This window comes from Leucopleurus acutus (genome assembly GCF_964270905.1).
Source record: "Leucopleurus acutus genome assembly, chromosome: 18".
NCBI classification, from domain to species: Eukaryota; Metazoa; Chordata; class Mammalia; order Artiodactyla; family Delphinidae; genus Leucopleurus; species Leucopleurus acutus.
Genome location: NC_139160.1, coordinates 21,172,038 through 21,184,762, shown reverse-complemented (window position 1 = coordinate 21,184,762; position 12,725 = coordinate 21,172,038). Strand labels below are relative to the sequence as shown.

General features: G+C 48.1%; 1 protein-coding gene across 1 annotated transcript in view; it reads right to left on the bottom strand.

Annotated features, from left to right (window-relative positions):
* Nucleotides 1-12,725, bottom strand: part of ERICH6B (glutamate rich 6B) — a gene marked incomplete at both ends in the record, with an annotated part of 34,010 nt that overhangs the window by 3,334 nt on the left and 17,951 nt on the right. The window contains 2 exons of the mRNA XM_082859794.1: nucleotides 4,439-4,591; nucleotides 4,743-4,828. Coding sequence (XP_082715920.1) covers nucleotides 4,439-4,591; nucleotides 4,743-4,828 — 239 coding nt within the window. The remainder of the gene's footprint in view (nucleotides 1-4,438; nucleotides 4,592-4,742; nucleotides 4,829-12,725) is intronic.

Sequence of the window (12,725 nt, the reverse complement as noted above, 5' to 3'; positions counted from 1 at the left end):
TTTCCACACAGCCGGCAAACTTCAGCCACGCCTTCTGTCTTCCCTGAGGAGATGGGATCAAAAAATGACCCGAGAAGTATTCAGTCCTCCAATCAGCTTGGCGCTCCATCCTTCCCAGGGCCTGTGATGCGAAGGAGGAATGGAGGCGGGGCTGGACCAGGGGAGAGGTGGGATTCCCCGCAGGGATGAGGGTCGGCGGGGCCCTGGTGCAGCAGCTGAATGTGCCCAAATGGCTTGGAGGGCCTTTGCCACAGGGTCTCTCTCCCAGTGACGAGGGGCCTGCAGTTCTGACCGTGAAGTCCGTCAGGGGCTGAGTCCCTCTGCGGTGGGAGCAGTCTTCTCGGGTGCCACCACCCCTGCGGGCGGAAGCAGCTTGGGGCGCTCTGACCCGTGGTGTGAACTTTCAGGCGTGATGGGTGTGAGGCTTTACACAGGAACAGTCCCTCTCCCATCCAGGTCTCTGATGCCTGAAATGCCATCCGTGGAGCCACTTTGGTTGAAGTCAAATGAGATGAGAGCTTGACCCAGAGAGAGAAGATGCAGCTGCCCTTGGGAGAGGCAGTAAGAAAGCCTTGGCAATGAACTGCTTACAGCTGAGTGCGGCAGGGGGGGCCGCCTGGGGCCTCCCGGCCTGTGCGCAGAGCGGCCGAGCCCTGTCGGGGTAGTCGGAGTGGGAGCGCTTCTCTTCTCCCACTCAGTCTGTCCGGCCAGCAGCAAGAAGGAAGGGCAAGAAAAAGCAACAGTGACACGTCTGTGGAGGCTCTCCTGCCATGGGGGCCCCTGACGGGCGGCGGGTGAGAGCGGAGGCCCTCGGGGGCCCGGGCCCTGGCCTGTGGCCCTGCAGGCAGGATGCTGCCCGGGCCCCTTGCTAAGATTTTCGGGGCGCACTCTGAGCAGAACCGATTCTCTTTCAACATCCCACAGCCTCTTGGTTGTAAGCGGCCCAGTTTCCCCGTGAGGGAGGAGTCCAGGGTTAGAAAGGGAGGTATGTCTCCCACTCTGGAGAATCAGGAGCTGTGAAGTGGTCAACACAATCTCCGAAAAACTTGCAAGGCAAGAGGTCTGCAGGTCCCAAGGAAAGAGACGGGAGATGAGAAGTTAGGGGCTCCTGGGCCAGGAGGGGACCACGAGGCGAGTGCCTGGGCCTGGAAGCTGGGCTGCCCAGAGGAAGAGAGGTTGAACCACTGGTCACTGCTCTCCCCCAGAACAGGATCTCTGGGCCCATTTCCTCATGGAGTTGAGGCTGTCCTGGAGTCCCAGGAATGGTCTGTGGTGTCACACAGCAGCCGCCCCCTGGAGGGGACGGGACGTATTGCCTCGGAGTCCCCTGTCTATCTTACAGCCCCGAGTGGGTGCCACAGCCCTGGGAGACGGGTGGGCACACCGGCCTGGGCTCCAGCACCAGCCAACCCCTACAATCCCCTGGGAAGCTTTTAAAGAATGCAGATCTCCAGGCCCCGCCCCGGACCTACAGAATCAGAATCTCAAGGCGGGGGGCAGCCATTCCCCAGCTCTGAGCACCATCGTTCCCCTTGGGTTTTTCTTTTTTTTTTTTTTTGCGGTACGTGGGCCTCTCACTGTTGTGGCCTCTCCCGTTGCGGAGCACAGGCTCCGGACGCGCAGGCTCAGCGGCCATGGCTCACGGGCCCAGCCGCTCCGCAGCATGTGGGATCTTCCTGGACCGGGGCACGAACCCGCGTCCCCTGCATCGGCAGGCGGACTCTCAACCACTGCGCCACCAGGGAAGCCCTCCCCTTGGGGTTTTGATGCGCTGGGATAAGATGTTGTTTGTCTTGCAAACTTTATTTGATAATTTAAAAGAATGCTTTACTTCAGGCTGGGTCAAAATTCCATAAAACTGCTCGCCTCTGATTTTATGTATGGCTTGGGGCGAACGACTCATCATTTTCTCTGTCCCTAAGTTTCCTCAACAAGAATGTGAAAGTAGATTTTCCCTAGGTCTCTTGTGGCCATAAAATTTAAGTGTCGTTAGGGAGAAGAGGCCCTACTGTATGTAGCAGATGCTATTGGAGATAATTGACTGAGTTTCTGGTCCCCACTCCCAGATGCTTCTTGTATCTAGTACTTTCTTCCCCCTTTTAGACATCAATTCCCTTCTTTAAAAAGTTTTTTTTCATTGACGTAGAGTTGATTTACAATATTGTGTTAGTTTCAGGTGTATAGCAAAGTGATTCCGTTTTATATATATATTTTCAGATTCTTTTCCATTATAGGTTATTACAAGATATTGAATATAGTTCCTTGGGCTATACAGTAAATCCTTGTTGTTTATCTATTTTATATATAGTAGTGTGTATCTGTTAATACAGTACTCCTAATTTGTCCCTGCCCCTACCCTTTCCCCTTTGGTAACCATAAGTTTGTTTTTTTTGTCTGTTTCTGTCTTGTAAATAAATTCATTTGTATTATTTTTTAGATTCCATATATAAGTGATATAATATTTGTCTTTCTCTGACTTACTTCACTTGGTATGATAATCTCTAGGTCCATCCATGTTGCTGCAGATGGAATTATTTCATTCTTTTCTATGTCTGAGTAATATTCCATTGTGTAAATATGACACATCTTCTTTATCTGTTCATCTGTTGATGGGCACTTGGTTTGCTTCCATGTCTTGGCTATTGTAAACAGTGCTGCTATGAACATTCGGCTATATATTTCTTTTTGAATTATGGTTTTCTCAGGGTATATGCCCAGGAGCAGGATTGCTGACTCATATGGTAGCTCTATTTTTAGTTTCTTAAGGAACCTCCATACTGTTCTCCATAGTGGCTGCACCGGTGTACATTCCCACCAACAGTGCAGGAGGGTTCCCTTTTCTCCACACCCTCTCCAGCATTTACTGTTTGTAGATTTTTTAATGATGGCCATTCTGACTGGTGTGAGGTGATACCTCATTGTAGTTTTGATTTGCATTTCTCTAATAATTAGTGATGTTGAGCATCTTTTCATGTGCCTATTGGCCATCTGCATGTCTTCTTTACAGAAATGTCTATTTAAGTCTTCTTCTTTTGATTGGGTTGTTTATTTTTTTGATATTGAGTTGTATGAGCTGTTTGTATATTTTAGATATTAAGCCCTTGTCGGTTGCATCATTTGCAAGTATTTTCTCCCAGTCTGTAGTCTGTCATTTCGTTTTGTTGATGGTTCCCTTTGCTGTGCAAAGGCTTATAAGTTTGATTAGGTCCCATTTGTTTATTTTGGCTTTTATTTCTTTTGCCTTGGGAGGCTGATCTAAGAATATATTGCTATGATTTATGTCAGAGAATGTTTTGCCTATGTTCTCTTCTAGGAGTTTTGTGGTGTCATGTCTTATATATAGGTCTTTAAGCCATTTTGAGTTTATTTTTGTGTATGGTGTGAAGGTGTGTTCTAACTTCATTGATTTACATGAGGCTGTCCAGCTTTCCCAACACCACTTGCTGAAGAGACTGTCTTTTCTCCATTGTATATTCTTGCCTCCTTTGTTGAAGATTAATTGACCATAGGTGTGTGGGTTTATTTCTGGGCTCTCTATTCTGTTCCATTGATCCATATGTCTGTTTTTGTGCCAGTACCACACTGTTTTGATTACTGTAGCTTTGTAGTATTTCAGACATCAATTTCTATACAAAGTGCCCTCCAGGAAGAGCAGATACCCTTGAGAACAAAGTAGTCAACTAGGAAATGGTGTTGAAAAACCTCATAGCAGAGAAAATATTCTTAAAAACCAAGGCCTGGAGAATGAAAATCTTTTTTTGGAATTAAAAAATTTTGGCCTTGACTATCAAGAAGTATAAAGTTGGTTCAAGACAATATGCATTTCCCACTCCATGACCAATTAGAGCAGAAGGCAAGGGAGAAATCCTGAAAAGACAGAGTTCTTAAACCGAAGAGGTGGAGAGAAATTCTGAAGCGACTGAATTACCTCGAATTGGTAAGATGAGGTTTCCCACCATTACCAGAAATGGGAACATAACAACTAAGTTAGTTACAATGAAATATTTAGAAGCTATGTTTTTAAAATACAATACACGCCCCTCCAAAGCACTCACCATACCCTCCTCTTAGAGGCACCTGGAACAGAGGGTCACTGGGTCTTTCTAAGGTAATTCTCATGAAGTTTGATTCTTAAATGATATAGAGAGCTGAAACCAAAAGGGTCCCACCTTACTGGGTCCGTGATTGCTATTTCCTGGCGGGGAAGCAATGGTGCAAAAAGGATAGTGTGTCATCTGAGGTCAGGGACCTGTCTTACTGGCCCATCATGATACCCATCTCCCCATGTGTGAGTCGGATGAATGAATTCATAAGTGAATGAGAGACAGAAAGAGAGGCTTACCCAGAGAGAGGACAGCTGTGCAGACTGGGAATCAAAACCTTAATCACACTGCTTCTCCTCGGGGAGGGGTGTTTGAGACTCATGACCCAAGCTTACCAGATGTCTCCATTTTCATCATAGAAGGTGGCATGGCCAGAGTTGTTGATAAGGGCCCGGACACACAGATTTTCACTGTCTTCCAGAATGATGTATGTGAACTTTCCCTCTTTTATACTGAGGATGAGCATAGCCAGGTGTCCTGATGGATAACTGGGAGATGGTTAAGGCACAAGTAGTCCCTTGGGGTCCCCTGGAGAGGGCAGAGCCCTGCGGAGGACGCAGACCCCAGTAAAACCCATGCCCCGGCCCCGAATCACAGACTTTTCAGACATCATATGTGTCCCTGTGCTCCAGTGGATACTATATCTGGCCTGATCCATCAGGAAAGAGAATTTGGAAGACAATCTCACTGGGGTAGAGAATGATTTTTGCATCACCTGGATGTACCTAGGAAGAAGAGACAAGCCTGTGAAAAGTTCGCAGGGGCTGATTGTCCCTAATCAGAGCATGGTGTTGTCACTAGAAGGCTTGAGATCAGTCTACTTACTCTCTGATTCCCATATGCCACCCACCCATCACTCCCCCACCCGTAACCACCACCAACTTGCTGGGGATTCCAGGTGGGTTTACCTGTCTATGTGACAAGCAGGCTGAGATGGATCGCTCTGTGCACGTGTGTGTGCAGATTTTATTTTATTTTTTAAAATTTATTTATTCATTATCCATTTTTGGCTGTGTTGGGTCTTTGTTGCTGCACGTAGGCTTTCTCTAGTTGCGGTGAGCGGGGGCTACTCTTCGTTGCGGTGCGCAGGCTTCTCACTAAGGCGGCTTCTCTCGTTGCAGAGCATGGGCTCCAGGTGCACGGGCTTCAGTAGTTGTGGCACATGGGCTCAGTAGTTGTGGCTCGCGGGCTCTAGAGCGCAGGCTCAGTAGCTGTAGCGCAGGGGCTTAGTTGCTCCGCGGCATGTGGGATCTTCCCGGACCAGGGCTCAAACCCGTGTCCCCTGCATCGGCAGGCGGACTCTCAACCACTGCACCACCAGGGAAGCCCTGTCTTCATTCTTTATAGTATTTATATCTTTTCTTTTTTGTTTTTCTGGATCAACGTTGCCTGGAGATTTGCCTGTTTTACTAGTCTTTTTAAAGAGCCAGCCTTTTGGTTTGTTTATTCTATTTCTTTGCTTTCTAGTGTATCAATTTCTGTTCCTATCATTATTTTCTACACACGTCTTCTTTCTGTGGGTCTTCTATATTAGTCTGTTTTTCTTCTAATTCCTTGAATTGAACATTGAGCTCGTCGATTTCCATCTTCTTCTTCTTCACAATCCTCTTCCTCCTCCTTTAATATAAGCATTTAAAGCTATAACATTTCTCTCAAAATACTGTTTTAGCTCTTTCTTCCAAGTGTAGATACTTACCTTTTATTTCATTCTGACTCCTTTCAAATTTTCAATATGATTTCCTCTTTGACACACAGGTTATTTACAAGAGTGTTTTAAAATTTGCACATGTACCAGTTGCTTTTGGCTATGTTATTGTTACCAATTAAAATCCACCGGGTTAAGAGAGCAGAGTCTATATGGCATCAGCTCTTTAGTGTTTTCTGTGACTTGTTTTGTGGCCGAGTGTGTCATCACTTATTGTAGCTGTTTCACTTGTGCTTGAGAAGGATGCCTGTCCTCCAACTCCCTCGTGTCCCCATCAGGCATTAAAATCCAAGCCCTTGGGTTATCAGGACAGTTCTTCTGCCTCCCACCCCTCCCCTCCACCAGGACACACCCACCTCACCCACACTCTTCTCGCTCTCACTCTTCTCGTTTTCCAGTTTCTATTTCTGGTATTACCTCCCGCACTTTCTTATACACTCTGCGTTTCAAAGGATTCTTTTAACATTTTGTCTAAGTTTCCCAGGTGTTTGTAGCAGGACGCCTTTTGAAGTCATCTTGTGTCCCGTGTTACTCTAAATAGATGTCACATCAGTGGTTTTCGAGCTCTTAATTTTAACAGTTGAAGAATCCTTTGTTCAAGAGAGCTCACAACAGGATGCCAAAATCCGAGACAATGAAAGAAAGAGGGGCAGCTGGTTGAGGAGCTGCTATGGGCTCTGCAGGGTGTGGCCTTTAAATGCCCAGGAATCTCTCTGTGAGGTGATGATGATGATCCTGGAACTGACTCTTGTCCCTACCCAGCACTGCGCTCAGCACTTTACTTCCATGACACAGTGACCCAATGGAGGAGACACTGTCATTAATCCATGTTTAAGAGAGGCTACCTGACTTACACAAGCCTATCCAGTGAGAGTGGAGCCAGACTCCCACAGTCTGCCTCCCATCCCTTCCCCCCCACCCCCATGGAAACACACTGACTCTAGCCATTAAGCTCCCAGCCACCTGGCACATTTACTCTGCAAATCACTGCTCTCTCTCTCTTTTTTTTTAAACCTAAAAAAAGTGCTTTATAAGGATATCCATGGTTGGTTTCTTCCTTATCGATAGCTCGTAAGAAGCTTCTAGATAATGTTCACGGGAGAGGATTTTGTATTTTAGGTCTTATTTTCAAAAGCCACCTGAAAGCCGGAATTTCTCAAGATGCTTCCTTCTTGTCAAATTCACTTGTCATGGAATGACATTTTCCTAATGATAAGGACACCGTGGGCAAAGAAAAATCTCTGACACAGAGGTAGAGTTGTCACATTTTCTCTCACTGGGAAATATATCATAAATAGCACATCTAAAAGCCCAAATCTCATCACTATTGGCTTGGGGACAAAGTATGAGGTTAAGAGCTAAAAGTTAATAGAGAAGAGACTACATCTCTGGCCTTCCTTCAGTTCTACTAGAGGGAAAACAGTGCCTTATAGGCAGGACCCTGAGCTATGAGACAGCTGCCGTCTGTCTGTGAGTTCTCCCTACTGCTGTCTCTCTGTCTGCCCCTGAGCTCTCCCTGGCTCCTGTCTGTCTGTGATCTCTCCCTGACTGCTGCAGAGATGCTGGCTGGGCTGGTTTTTGCCTGAATACCAGCACACACTTATAAACAGTGCTACCTGACTCAGCAAACTACTTGGAATTTATTGCCCCTTTGTAAAAACAAAAAACAACCAAATGTCCCACTCCTCATGGGCCTCTTGGGCAGCCTACGTGAATGGTGGGTTAGGCAGGATCCTTTGCTTAGAGATCTCGGGGAGGACCTTCCGCCTGGCTGCGGGAAGGACATTTAAAATTGGTTGGGAGACAGATGCTCCAGGAACAAAAGCTCCAGGGCAGGACAGAGTGGGGAATGGGGCTCTAGGCACATGGGCTTCAGTAGCTGTGGCATACAGGCGCACAGGCTTAGCTGCTCCGCGGCATGCGGGATCTTCCCGGACCAGGGCTCGAACCTGTGACCCCTGCATTAGCAGGCGGATTCTTAACCACTGCACCACCAGGGAAGTCCCTCTGTGATTGCTTTTCCGATATAGATTTTAAATTTGTTAGGGGAGGGACCTATATATTATAATATATGTTTCCTTTCCTCTACTCCCAACCCCACCCAATTGCTTAACGTAGGCCCTACAAGGAGAAGAGTCTCAACAACCCCTAGTACAAGTCCTAGTGAGTCTGTGATAACCCATACACTCAGGAGTGCCTCTATACATGGGACGTATTTTTCTTGTTTGTATTCATGTTGTGTGTTGGTCCTGACAGCTCCCTGATGGTGTGTGTATGTGTCTTACCTGGGCCAAAAAAAAAAAAAAAAAAGCCCTGTGCAAAGTGCAAACACCAACTGCCACACTTACCTTAATCTTGCTCTTTATCCAGCCTGTGTGTATTTCTAACGTCGTCTTACGGCGAACGAGACGACGAGATCGTTTGACTGCTTTCTCAGACTCATCTTGTGGTGGTAGATTACATGCATCGAATGTGAAAGTTGTCTCCGTAGCCCTTTGGCTAGATAAGTCTTTGGTAGAAAAGAGAAAGAAAACTTAGATCTGTTTCTCTCAGGGCACCAAAGAGAGCTTGAGGATTTGGGATATTGGCCATATTTCCCCAAGCTCTCTTCTTTTTTTCATTCATTCATTCAGCAGACATTTATCAGGGGCCTATGATGTGCCAGCTTAGTGCCAGATGCCAGACACCACGGTGAAGACCACCCGGTCCAGGCTTGGGGATGTGAGGGGTGACACACCAGCCACATGCCAGTAACAAGTGTGGCTGCTGATTCTGTTAATGGGTAAAAAATAGGCTAAAGTGGGGAGTCATTAAAAAAAAAGGAAACATGCTTGTTTTAACTTAAAACAGAAATGTGTACTAACACATCATTTTTTTTTTTTTTGCGTTACGCGGGCCTCTCACTGCTGTGGCCTCTCCCGTTGCGGAGCACAGGCTCCGGACGGGCAGGCTCAGCGGCCATGGCTCACGGGCCCAGCCGCTCCGCGGCATGTGGGATCCTCCCAGACCGGGGCACGAACCCGCGTCCCCTGCATCGGCAGGCGGACTCTCAACCACTGCGCCACCAGGGAAGCCCCAACACATCATTTTTAAGTGCAGGGCTCTGTGGTCATTTTTGCTTAAACCCCATTCATAATTTATTATCTGTAACTTTCAGTTTTGGCAATTTCTACATAGTCTGAGTGCAGAATTGTAGACTTCAAAAAAATTTCTGTATATGCCCCAATCTTCTGTGTATGTTTGGTCCACATCTTGTTCAAAGCAGTTTTTTTAAAGCTATTTTCTTATTAAGTCATCTTAAAAGCATTGCACTTAGTTTTCGCAGCAACAGCAAGTTTCTTTTTATCTTCATTTTGGTCCATTTTTATAACAATTGAATTTGGGGAGTAAACCCGTAAGGACCACCGGGGGGGAACAATCCCCGCTCCCAGGGACCCTTGGTGCGTGTCCGACCACCAGGGGGCGCAGCGGTAGGAGGAGCTTCCGGCGCGGTCGGTATCAGTCAGGACGCTCTTCCCCGGAAGAGGGCTCGGTTCCCTCGGCTATGAGGTTTGGGGGAGGTCAGTTAAGAGAGGTTGGTTGTCCCACCACTGGGGCCAACACAGTGTTGGAGGAGGTCTCGGAGAGAACGTGACCGCCTCTCGACCAGCGAGCTGGCCGGGGCAATGGAAGGCTCCCCAGCCCCTCCCCGTCCTTGGAATGTACGTTCTGCCCACGGTTCCCACAGTGCGAGCCCTTTTCAAGGACGCAGCGTTGCGAGCAGTGTGCTGTTGAGCCCATCTGGAGGGATACGTGCCTGAAGCCAGGTAAGGCCTCCATCTAAACTTTAAGGTTCTCGTGGGCGGGGGTGGAAATCTGCAAGTCTTGCGCCGTCCAAGACAAGCGTCGAATGTTAAGTGCTCTTGCTTATTAAACCTGCCACCTACCAATCTGGAGCGGGCTGCCTCTTTCTTCGGTCTCTCCTTGCCCTCTGCTTACGGGGGCTAATTTCGAATTTCACCCGGGGGACCCCGAGGTTGCGAACCAACACAGAGGGTTGTTATGTAATCTACCACCATGAGAGCTCACAGGGACCGTATCCAGGCCTGGCGGTCGAGGACACTCCTGGTGGAAGTTTTCTCTAGTGTGCCAGGCAGAATTCCTAGTGTAAGCATGACATGGTTGAAGGCTGGTCTGGGACCGGCTTAGTGACGACAGGCGACTCAGGAGAGGCAGACAGGGCTAGAGCATTCCTTTATTCACTCAGTAGATATCTGTTGTGTACTCATGTGCCAGAAACTGTCCTAGGTATCGGGGATGCCACATTCCCTGCTGCCTGTTCTAGTAGCGGAGATGGTGTTAAACAAGTGAACAGATTAAAAACTTCACGTGCCAGTGGCTAGGAGTGCCCTGAAGAAACATTAAGCAGGTGAGAAGGATGGAAAATGATGTGTGTGTGTGTGTGTGTGCGCGCGCGCGCGCACGCACGTGCAAGCGTGTGCACTGGTTTGTAAAGGGTAGCCAAGGAAACTGTTTCTGAGAAAGTAACATTTAAGCAGAGACCTGAATAAAGTGAGGGAGCAAATTACAAGGGTATTGGAATGAAGAGTGCTCTAGGCAGAGGACAGCACGTCCAAAGGCCCTGTGGCAGGGATGCCTGGCCCTGATGAATAACCAAAAAGCCAGTGTGTCTGGAGAGGAAAAAGTAAGGGCCTTCTAAGCCACATGGGGAATGTGGGATTTTCCTGGAGGCAGTGGAGGGCCAGTGAAGAGTTTTTAAAAGATTTTGCTGGAAACAATATGGAGAAAGGACTGAGAAAGGAGAGGATAGGAGTCAGGGACACTAGGGAGATGAGGGTGTCTGAGGTGGTGTCAGTGAGGATGGAGAGGTGGGGGTGGGGAAGGAGAACCACACCTGTGTGCACCTGAGGAACTAAAGGGGCCACTCAGTAGAGCTCTCAGGGGGAGCTTTTCCTCAGGAAAGTGAAAGAGAGGTGGGCGGGGGCAGAGTCAATAAAAGACCTTTGTGGGAAGCTTGGAAGCGGACCTCAGTCTCCCTCCGAGGAGTCCTCCTCCAGTGCTTGCTTCCAGAGTGGAAATGATTTGTCCGGGGAAAACGCAGATGTGAGCCCAGCTGCTGTTTCTGAGTATCAATTAGAAATTAGTATAAAGCATTTCTGAACTGTAATGATAAAAGAGGACATGGACGTGCTTATGTTTTTCTCCTGTCAGAATGCTAAAATCATGGAGTTTCCGGTTTGTGCCGTTTATCCAGCTCTGTCTCTATTAGCGGGGAGGCTTTAGGCTGCCTTTCTGAGCCTCAGTTTTCTTAAAGTGGGATCATGCTGCCTGCAGAGACCCATCAGGTTACTCTGAAATGATGCGGCACGGAGCCCGCTGCCCCATAGAAGGGCAACAGACCTGTGCCCTCCACACGGGGAACTGTGGATTCTGATGGCTCATGACACGAGCTGTGTAGCGATCGCCTTCTTTTCACCAGGCGAGCTGTCTCTGAATAGGAGAGGCTACCTAATCTGAGGGTCTCCGTGCAAAATGAAAATGCAGGGATCCTTGTTCTAAAATTGTTAAGGATTTCGAGACAGTGACAGCAGAGCCTTAAAAGCAAGCGCAGGGCCTTAAGTGTGAGGACCTGTGTGCCTGCAGGTCGTGTGCCTGCGACGCCAGCCTTGGCTTGGAAATCGGAGAGTTCAGAGACGTGGGGCTGTGTGCCTGGGGTGTCAGATAGTGGTCTGGATTCTGGAAGGAAATGAGTTTGTATCTCAAAGGAGGCTGCAGGATTTCTTTGGGACTGGCTACAACCTGAACACGGAGGGGATGCCTCTTATCAGTTAGAAATGTGTTGCTTTTCTGCATAAAAAGCTCAAACCTTGTAGGCCTCAGGTGTTCAGAGGAGCAGGGAGTGGGGCAGGGGTGAGGGGTGATGGTGAGGCACAAATGGGGAATCCGGTCATGTCGAATTTCACTCTCCAGTTAGAAGTCCTACCCGGGGCATGTGACGTAGAGTATCCTGAAAGGCCTTCATTTCCCAAAAGGAGGAAAAACTCATGCATACCTGCATCCATTTCAGAAACACTTATTGAGTGCCTACTGTGTGCCTTGCCAAGGGGTGAAAGACACAGGTGTCTTTGGCCCAAAGGGAACAGAAATAATAACAGGCATTTGTTGTGTTTCTGGCTGTTGAACATCTGAAACCCCCTCCTTGTTTGGGGGGTACCCCATTGTGTGAGTCTTGGTGGGAGGTAGGCCTGCCCGCTCTAGAAACTGAAGGTGGTCATCCCTTCTTCTGCCTGCCTTCTAACTCCAATGGGGACACGAGACTCAGGCTCAGAAGGCCCTTTACTTCCCCAGACACGCTTGCCTTTTGTTGCTTATTGAACATGTCATGGAGACGAGCCCTGGGTCTGACCTGAGGGGTCTTGGGCCTGAGTGTGGCTCATGCCCACACAATAGCTGGGTGATCTCAGGGAAGTCACTTATTCTCTTGGCCTCAGTTTCTTTACCCATCTTCACATGGTTTTGAAGATTAATTTGAATCCGATAACTGGCCCGCAGCAGTTATTCCATAGGAGTGAGGTCAGGGGCCTACACTGGTATGGGGACAGGAGCTCTTCCTTGAGAGGGAACCTGGGGCTGCGTCCTGGCTCAGCAAGAAAAAGCACCATGATTGATTAGGTGTGTCTGCCGTGGGTGTTGCTGCCATTTCTACGTTAGTTGGATCTGGTCGTCTGAAAGATGTTCCATGTGGTGGTTTTGAGTTTCTGAATTAAGTAGCCTGATGGCTTAGGCTCTTAGGCTTTTTGATTAGACCCAAAAAACTGGCAACCTCCATGACTGGCACAACTTAACAGCTGGACCTCAAATGCCTTCAGTATCTGGTAAAGGGGCTCTTTCTTAAACTTTGTGTTAATGACTTCTTG